The sequence below is a fragment of the Triplophysa rosa genome, linkage group LG11, assembly GCF_024868665.1.
Source record: "Triplophysa rosa linkage group LG11, Trosa_1v2, whole genome shotgun sequence".
In the NCBI taxonomy this organism is placed as follows: domain Eukaryota; kingdom Metazoa; phylum Chordata; class Actinopteri; order Cypriniformes; family Nemacheilidae; genus Triplophysa; species Triplophysa rosa.
Window position 1 is genome coordinate 4872846 of NC_079900.1, and position 10538 is coordinate 4883383.

Consider the following 10538-nt stretch of genomic DNA (forward strand, 5'->3'; position numbering starts at 1 on the left):
GGAATAGAGTCAATTCTGTGACCAACTCGACAAAGCACAACCGCCGGGATCACTCAACGCAGTCAAAACTCTGAGATGGATCTCTGTTTCCTGAGAACATTGCTTTTTTAATATAGCATAAATATCCACTTGTTAGCTGCATGTCTTGCTCACACACACACTTCTTTTGTAATTCTTATGCAAAGAAAAAATATTGTTCTATATTTGAACTGTCAATATATTAGAAAATATATCAAAAACATTGTTAATATATTACAATATACATAAGGAAAACATATATTTGTTCATATTTGGAAAATTATGAACATATACGTAATGTATTCATATTTGTAATTGTAATTCATATACGGTAATGTGCTAATTAATATATTGCATTATATTTTCCAGTATATTCTCTTGTTTTTTTGTAAAGGAAGCAGTTGACTTCTGAGTTCTAAAAGTCAGAGTATCATCGGCGTTAATGTGAACTGCAAAGCAAACAAGCAATAAAACAGCAGGACCTCAGGGGGTCACCTTTATTTCCTTAAGAAACACATTAAACGTTTAACTCATAAAGTTAACAGATCGAGTTAAAGTCAATTATTTTCTTCAGACTAGCACTGATTTTACCCTGACCAAATCAGAGCAGACCTGTTCAAACCAAGTACATCAGCAATAGCTATTAAAATGTAAAATGTTTTTTTTTTGTGTGTGTAAAAATAAATTATGAGAAGCAAGAGTCCACACCACAACTACAACAACAATAATACAGAAAACGTTGGGATCGCTCTCAGAGTGTTTTTTTCCAGCTAATGATCCATAAAACATTGGCAGCCAATCGAATCCACTTGAATGAAAAGAGATCGCACATTTAAAATGTGAAACTGCCGTGCTCAAGCATGAAATAAAACATAACATTACATATTTTGGTGTGGACGCTAATATTATCTTGGTGTGAACGGGCTTGAAGTTTTATATCATTTTTAAATGTCTCAATTTTCAAATTCTCATGAATATAAAAAGTCCCTTTGAATTTATAACTTAAGTTGAAAATATTTCCACCATTCGGTCGTACTAACAAATATGCTTCTTAGTGTGCATTTTTTCTGCGTTTCAGATGTAGAACAAAACTTTCCTCGACCACTTGAATAGTCACTTTTGACCATACAGTGACGTATCGACAACATCTTCCAGCCAGACCCTGACCCCCTGAAGGTACACTAACAAAGGCATTACGGTATGGACTCATTTAATCCACGGTGTTTTTTATTGTGTTGCGTTCCTGAGAATCAAACCCATGGCTTTGGCGTCGTTAGCCGTTAACAGCTACAAGCAGAATGCGTTTAGCTTGGTTTAATATGTAGATTAGCTCTTACGGCCTGAAAATTCTCTCTCTCTGCTGTCAGACAGCATGTAAACGCTGACAGTGTACAGGCCACCCAGCGGGAGAGCATGAATCATCTGTTAGCAGCCAATGACAGAAGATCTTCATCCATCATTAACTCCCTATTGGCAGTCACCGCGCAGATGTAGTCACGATTGGACTCTTTTCCTTTCTGTGTTCATCGCAATTGCTCCCTTTGATGTCCACGCGGCCACGGTAGACGGACGCTTTTGACGGTGTAGTGATGATAAATGCACGGGATGTCAGCAAGGTTGTCCCCGCGGGGACTGACGTGAACGGAATTTCGGGAAATTGGCTAGAAATAATAAAAAAAGGCTAATGTTGGAGGAATTCGATCTTGATACGTGTACAACTTTGCGTGCGTGTGTGTGTGTTTCGAAACCTGGCTCGGTTATGTGGCACAAAAGGCTTTCTGTCCGAATGTCCATTGTGTTACGTGAAGTCACAAAACATGAATTTTGTTTGTGTGTGCCAGTGTGAGTGTGTGTGAATCAGAGAGAAAGAGAGCAAAAAAGTGCGTCTGTGCACTCTAGCATTCATTATTCCAGCTTGGCTTTCTGTAGCTAGGGGTGGTCCAACCTACAGCCAGAACGCTATTGAAGGCCATAAACGTGAAACACACTTGGAAGCACACACAAGCAGAAATGACATCTCACTTTTACACACAAACCCAATCTCCTTGTTTACTCCACAGCTGCTGTTGTGGTTGCCCACTGAAAGAATGTTAGTACAGTCACCATCAAACATGCTCTGTCATCTTTAACACACACACACACACACACAAAGACATAGCCCTTATTACTTTAGGTCATGACCTTAAATGACACTTATACAAAAAAGTGTTACCACGTTTTGGATGAATGCCATGGTGTCACTATGGTTTTTTGGACATGCACCACAGTATTACCACTGTATTCTTTAAGGTATTTTGGGTTGCCAAGTCCACGGTTTTCACGCATCATTTAAACTAGTTTTACAACTGTTGCTGCAGGTTGTTGTTTATTCTGCGGTTTGTTCATCAGCGTTGATTATGAAGTTAAAATAGTTATTAATAAAAAGCAGGCTGTGTTTATTATTACTATTATAGACGTTATGTGGCTCAAACGTAACTTCCAGTAGACCTCCTCAAATAATCAATGCATGTTGAGTAGTTTTATATTTTTAAAATATGAATATACATTAATATCAATATTACTAGCCACTAGCTAGACCGATAACAAAACAGTTAACTTCGGCCGTGCGTCTGATGAAACCGTCTATATACAGTAATTTGCAAGAAGAAATTGTGTGTAATGCCTAACAGAGACTGTAAAAATATATTTTATAGTGACATATTTTGAGTTTTGTTATTTTGGTTGTGGTCATTGGGTTAGTTTTGGGCTAGTTTGGATTGGCCATTGGGCTGGTTTTGTTACAAAGATCTGGCAACCCTGACCGCCACACTTATTCATTTCATGCGTTTCGACAGACCATCCTGTTTTCTCTAGACATGCGTATTTCAAAAGTGACCTTAAACCTGCCGGAAAGATTTGGCATGGATCTGCACCCCTGAGACAAAACGCAGGCACTGAGATCCAACAACAGACCCAAACAGTACACAAAAGACCGACGGGGATTTAAAACATCAATGTTAGTGAGGAAACAAATACAGGCCAAAACAAGCAGACCCTTCCACCCGAATGTGGACCACCTCTCCAAACCAGCCTCTAAAACCAGGGTATCTCATGTTTTCTCTCAACTCCTGTAAAACCCAACAAAGCCTTTTGGCTCATAAGTCATGTGTGTTTTGAATTATGAGCTCAACAAAACAAAATCTCTGAAACATGGAGCTTTCCGCACAGTGGACCCCCAATACAGTGGGGGTCTGAAATCCCAAAATTCATCTCGTTTGTGTTTTCTTTATTCTTGTTCTGTTGTTTTTTTCTTATTTTTCTTAACCCCCACCCTCAGCTTACCACAAGAGCACAAGCCTACGATCCGACTATACAGTATACAGTCTCTTAAGTTGTGAAACAATGCTTGTGGTTTTGTGCTTGTTTTAAAAATAAATCTAATGTTATATTGTTAAAGGGCAAACAGTGTAAAACATATACAGTATATATATATATATATATATATATATACACTGTATATGAATTCAATTTAAAACCTATGAAAAAGTGCACTAAGAACACTTAATTTAAGTACACTTGTGTACACTTAATGTACTTCGGGTGCCCTATTGTCACACAATCATTTGGTACTTTATATACTAAAAATATCAATTTCATGGTGTTTCAAAATAGCACAGTTGAGGACACTTGGATCTTCTTAAGAAGTTCTAATGAAGTACTAAAAGCACATTTTTGTATGTTAAGTACAAAATGACTGTGTGAAAATTGAGCACTTTAATACATTTAAGTGTATTATAGTGCATTGTTTTCACCTGGGAAACTGAAGTAGACATTGATTTCATTATTTTGATGGAAAACGTGTGTTAACATGACTTTTGAACCTATCACTTTTTACAATGTACATTTTTCTCAATTATTACATTATAAATATAAACAAACACGATATATACATTCTATATACACTGACTGAAGGAGGGACACGGGATGGGGCCTTCTGGTTTAAAACATACCTCGAAACGCTTTAGAAACTAAATACAAGTATGTCTCGAATCCACTACAACACCCTACATTAGCGTTTTGTCAATTTTGCAAGACCAAACTCATCTAATTTATTTCTGAAATCCTAACATTCGCATTTTCTGTCCTTATGCAAAGGTCCCACAATCATCTTGTAAGCTGAATCATTTGCTGTGAGTGAGTCACTTTGTCGGTCGACCGCAGGGTCCCGCAGGGGTATTCGGAGGTGTGTGAGTTTCCATGCAGTCGGTGTCAGAAGCAGCTCTGCAGTACTGACCAGCAGCCCACCTGCTTTCGATTAACAGCTCCAAATCCTCTGTTCTCTCGCTGTTAAACAGCTCTTCGGCTCTGTTTATTTTCCTTTTGTGACTCCATTCTTTATCAGTTTATTAAATGCTCAAAGATTACAACGAGGTAGTTTTCAATTCCTTCGATCTCATTTCCCGTTTACGAACAAATGATTGTTGATGTTATAGAGGAACATTGGTCACACTGTGTCCTAACAGGATTTCAGCATCTGTCCGTCAACACCGAACGCCAAACTGCTACATGATGCGACACGGCGGCCAATCAGAAAATGTTTGATGTTGAATGTATTTTACAGGCGCAGGATTGTGGCCAGGACCAATCAGATTTTGAAGTGGGCGGGTCTATTCAGGGCGACGGCACTAAATACTGCGCTTGCTGGTAAGAACAAAAACGTTGATTACCATGTATGAAATACAACACTAAACAAACTATTCTAATACTATAGCACATTTACTAAAGTTGATTAAAGCTGCAATCTGTGACTTTTTGGGTTAAAAATAAACAAAAGTCAGTTTTGGCAAGTTAACGAATCTTTTGGGAAATGCTTTTCCCAAATTTCCCAAGAAATGTAACATGTGATTTTGAAAGGCAAAAGTTATGTACTGCAGCTTTAAAAACAATTTTTTATGTGTGGAGGTTTTGTTTTCGTAACCAACTTTGCTTGTATTGGATTTAAGAAATTTGCTAAATATTAATCGACACAAATTCGAATTTCCATTACATTTCTGTTTAGCCTGATCTCCGCTACCACATCCACACACACTTAAACGCACACCCACAATGAACTGAAATGTCTAGCAGCCGAACATTGTTTTCTGCGGAGGGTCTGCAAGGCCTTTATGACATCACCCTTTACACAATTCTTTCAGCAGACTCGTGGTCCAGAAACACCGCTGAGAAAGCCACAGATGGTCCGCAGACCTCGGACAGCTCTTCATGGTAGCCCAAAAATCTGCTCTCGGTTCCTTTTCCTCTGCTCACATCGCAGCGAGACAAAAACACTAGGACCCAGAGGAGCACAGCGGAACAATGTATGGGGATCCATCGTATCTGAAGACAATGCCAGCGGTCTGCTTTGTGTCAAGAACTGCGATGGATTTCTAGCCCATTCCCCCGGTGAACGTTAATTCTCTTCTGCCCACATGTAACAGCGTTAACTGGCTTATATAAACATTTAGTAAACAGCAACGTTTTGCTAAAGAAAACAGCAATCTGTAATGTAAATTTCCGTGGATAAGCGCAACCAGAGATGAATGAAAGCGATGTCTGCTAGAAGTTTACGCATAAATCTGGAGCGCAGCAATAGGCATGCGTCTATTTATATGCTTTGAACTGTGTGTTGGATGGGGGATAGAGCTAATTTGGTATTGATTTAATCGCGGCAGATTGAAAACCCATGCTTGCTGTGCGTATCTGCATACAATAAAAACTGACTTAAAAGTTTCCAAATGCTTTTCCAAATTAGCAGAATTCTTATACATGTCCAAAGCTTAAAACAACCATTCATGCATCGACAGTTTAAGAGTTTTAACCTTCACAAATGTGACTTTTCATTTATAAATATGAACTATGTGCAGGTACATAGTAAAATTTACAAAAATAACTCTTAGTTAAGTTTACTGCACAGATAATTTTTTTTGCATAAATTTCAAAAGATTTTCTCCAAAATTATAAAGTTTACATTCAAGAGCCATCAGCAGCTTTAAAATCTCTGTGTTAAAGGGATAGTACACCCAAAAATGAACATTCTGTCATCATTTACTCACCCTCGAGTTTTTCCAAATCTGTATACATTTCTTTGTTCTGTTGAACACAAAGAAAGATATTTGGATGAATGTTAGCAACTGTGGTTTCTGGGACATCGTTGACTACCATAGTAGAGAAACATATTGCATATTTTTTGTTCTGTTGAACACAAATAAAATATTTGGAAGAATTTAGGAAAACAAACAATTCTGGGGCACCTTTGACTACCCCAAAAATCTCAGTTGCTAACATTCTTCTAAATATATTTCTTTGTGTTAAACGGAACAAAGAACTACTTGAGGTTGAGTAAATCATGACAGAATTTTCATTTTTGGGTGGATTATCCCTTTAAGAGATAAAAGGTGCATGAAAACAACCACGACGGAAAAAAAATAAAGACAAATCTCAAACAGTGCTTTCTGTATAATGATACCACTATAACATAATGACAGCAGATCTCTCCAAGAAGTATTGCCCAAAAAATTACAAACTATTCAAATTTCTTTGGTTGAAAAATATTTACATTTTAACCCCTTGAGGTTAAAATAAAATAAAATTCTGGCACTCTCATTACAGAAAGCATCACGTGTGGCCATGAAACTAAAAGAAAGCAATTTTATTGCATTTTCCCCTTTTTCTTCTTAACCACTCAACCGCAATTTCTTTTTTTTATACTTTTTCTTACTGGTTCTGTATGTAGTTAAAGAGCACAATAGCATTAGCTATTTAATAAGCACAGGTGCAACTTTGAAATTACATTTCAATCCTGTAAATCGTGAGGGAAAATTACAGGGCTTAAATAGACAGCAGACAACTGCATTACAATTGCCTTTAAAACTAAAGGTTAAAATGGTTATTAAAGAAAGAAAACAAAAACACAAAAGAGTGAGCTACATCTTGAAGTTCATCACGCTGGTGCAGATGGCACAGGCTGGTATTAATGTTAATACTGTAAAATAAACACAGAGCACCTGCTGGCATCACTAAACCTGCCCTGACCTTTAGATTGTTTTTATTCTATTTCTATTCAAGTAATTTAAAGTATTGCATGAAACATGCAAAAAGAAATCCATTTCATCGTTCGTCTACCTGACCCAAGAAAAAGATGTAGATAACAATCGTCTAGCAAACGCTACACCTCATTTTCCACAAATACCTGCCCTGTCCTGCTTCATTCCTCAAAACGGAACGAAAAAAATTTAGCTGGGCAGAAAATCCTAGTTTTAATTATGAGGCGCTCGATCAAAGCCGGTAGATTTGTACCATATGTAACGATCTCTTTGAAAGCGTTTGAGACAAAGCTGACCAGACTTTTTATATTGCGATACAGATGATCTCAGTTACGGCTTCGACGTTAAGCCTCGCTGTTCACCTCTGCATTGTTGCGTGCAAAAGCTCGGTGAGAAAACAGTTTCTGTCTGTCATCTTCCCTATCATGATGGTGCCCTCATCCAACATTCATGGGAACAAATGCTTATTTATAACCACAAGCATCCTCGTGCAAATTCACCTGTCACGTAGCATTGTTTGCTTGTGGGTAACCCCTGTTTGTCAAGTATGTGATAACTCTTTTATCATTTTTCTGTATGCTTTTAACTTCGACAGTTACAAGTTCAGAGAGACAACTTTAAAGATTTCGTTTTAGAAGCCTAAAATGTTGGGCATAGAAAGGCTCTTGATAAACCACCTGCAGAAGCCCTTAAGTTTTTTAACGACTTGAATGTAATTCGATCGTGGATATCATATTCATGATTCTTTTCTTCTATGACAACAGAAACTAACTTTTATCTAGATATCAGTTCACCTTCAACTTGCCAGAAATGTCAACAAAGCTGATGTAATCTTTGCTTTAATCTGATACAGACACCTGCCCTGCAATAACACGACAAGCGCTTTAGCAAAATCGGCCTCAAGAATGCTTCCTTCCCACAGAATGAATGTTGAAAGCCACTTCCAATCTCTGTACCCTCAACTGCACACCCACCCATAAGCTAAATAACTACATCTGTATACTTTACAAATGTCCACAATCTGCTTTCTATAAGGCAACAGAAGGTTTAAATCAATACATATTTTTCAGTACAACTACTTTGTATGTTGATCAAATTCACTGATACTTTGGGTGAACATTAACACAATAATAAAGATGGGAAGGATATATATAGACATGAAGACATTTGGATATGTTGCATGATTAAATGCATCTACTAAAGAATATGTAAAGAACTATTTGTCTCCCAATTACAAAAAAAACATTTTTTTTTGGTTGGAAAAACAAAAATACTCAAATTAAAATGCAGTTAAATATATGAAAATTGTAGTTTTTAGTGCTTATAAAAATACAGTTTGTGATGTTTTAATAGCCTGTTATTGTTATGTACAAAGTTTACAACATTATATTGACTTGCTGAAAGAAAATGTGATATTACTTAAAGCGGTCAAATCTGCATGAAAGTAGACTGGGAATTACGTTAGACTGGTGTTGTTTTTCATTTGTGCACGTACTTTTGTAAATAAATGTATTCATCCACAATAAATAGATAAGAAAGGTTGGCAAAATATTCAAACACACCGAAGATATGCAAGTAAAACGCATCAACATAAAATGAATGAGAAGAACGTTACCAAAAATGAATCGATGTTCATATATCACGAGACACCGATTCACATCTTTTCACATCTCTCCTGAACTAAATATTGGTTCGTAATCCAGTGACGCTTTTTGAAACGTACACGAAAGGACTTGAGACGTAACTTACCGACGCATTCGTTCGCCTCTCTGGCAGTCGCTCGTTGCCACGGCCGGTCGTAGTGGAAAGGTTTGCACCTGTCGCACTCCGGTCCCGCCGTGTTGTGCTTGCACTCGCACACCAGGTTATCCTCCCGGTCCTTTACGCACTTCGACGCGTGCCCGTTACACTTGCACCGACCGCCGACCTGCAGGTCTGACACCGCGTAAAAATACGAGTCCCTGGCGAGCTCCGAGTCGTCCTCGTTTTCGTCCCCGAACGTGTGCAATCGGTTGAACGTCACCTTGATGTCGGTGGCCGTGACCCAGTCTTGCAGGACGGGTGAGTTGTCAAAGTCGTGCGCCGAGGGTCTGCCATCCAAGGTGCTGAACGCAATGAGCCCACCTGTCAGCGGTTGCATATCTGTATGCGAGTCCGTGCAAATCGCTTCCTGCTCGTTCTGCTTCGTTATTGCCGCTTTGCTCGGCTTGTTGTACATTTTCTTGCACTGGGTCGAGTAGAACTGGAAAGGCACCCACGTTTTCCCATAATCCATAGACTTGTAAATGGCCATGGATTCGGGTCGAGGCGAGCAGAACTGCAGGCTCACGTAAGTCACCTCAAACTTCTTGCCGAGGGACAGCGTCAGCGTCACATTTTGTGGATATTGCACGTAGTTCTCCGACTGCCAGCACGTGAGGTTGTGAGGGTTGTTGAGGTCCGTCAGATAAGCGGGTGGATGAGACTTCTTGGGGTCCGCGGCGTCGCAAATGTGGCAGTCTCTGGATCTTTCCTCGGCCTTCTCGGTCACCACGCAGTACCTGGACGCAGGAGTGCCGCAGGTGCTGGAGACGCGCACGTCCTTGCCGAACGCGGAGTTCACGAAGTCGGGGATGCAACGTCTGGGGTTGCCGTTCTCGTCGTAACACGGGTCCGGGGGGGAGGACTGAGCCGCGAACATACTCATCCCGTGTACACCGCGGGCACCGGCCGCCATCCCGGTGATGGACACCATGGACACCCATGTTACCAAAATCCGTATCATTGCGTTCGCGTGTTCTTCGGTGTTCCTGGTGCTGCAATGAAGAAGATCAAGAGTGAGGGCGAGAATCAGATGTTTTACTTGCATTGAAAATTCGCATGTTGTAGTTTAAAATGCATGCAACAAAATTGCTGTTCCAAAAAAAAGTTTGTTCTAACAAAATTGACACAAGACGCAGTATGAACCGTGCGCGTAAAGTATGCGTCTTATTTTCTCAGGAGCTAAAGAAAACCCACGGAGTGCACTGTACCTTCGGAGAACCTGCTTAACTCGGGCAGAGACGTTTGGCAAACCCGTCTTAGAAAGAAAATTGCAGGGTGCTCTCCTGTTCTTTTCTCTCGCGCGCGCCCGGATATGTTGTAATCTATTTCCCACTTTCAATTCTAGCACGACAGATATGAAACAGAAAACCTGCTATTAGTTTCCCCCTCTCGCTTTCTTTCTCTGCCTAACTCATTCACACCTCTGCCTCTCTGTGACTGAGTGTCGCAGCTCAGCCCTTTTCCCTTTCTCAGCCCTTTTCCCTGTGTTGAGCTGAATAGGAAGGGGGTTCAGTCATTTACCATTCTCTGTGCGCCTGCATAAGTAAAGGGCTTTATTGCCTATGTACAAGCATAATGGGGTTCTTATGCACGATCTGGATTTATTGGAAAAAGAAACGGCAGACACTACAGTACGATGGATGGATGGATGGATGG

The 10538-nt window shown here is 39.6% G+C and overlaps 1 protein-coding gene across 1 annotated transcript in view; it reads right to left on the bottom strand.

The window, feature by feature from the left end:
- Nucleotides 1-10538, bottom strand: part of ntn1b (netrin 1b) — a 42987-nt gene extending 32449 nt beyond the window's left edge. The window contains exons 1-2 of the mRNA XM_057347090.1: nt 10091-10538; nt 8829-9874 (exon numbers count right to left, since the gene is read on the bottom strand). Coding sequence (XP_057203073.1) covers nt 8829-9843 — 1015 coding nt within the window. The 5' untranslated portion in view covers nt 9844-9874; nt 10091-10538. The remainder of the gene's footprint in view (nt 1-8828; nt 9875-10090) is intronic.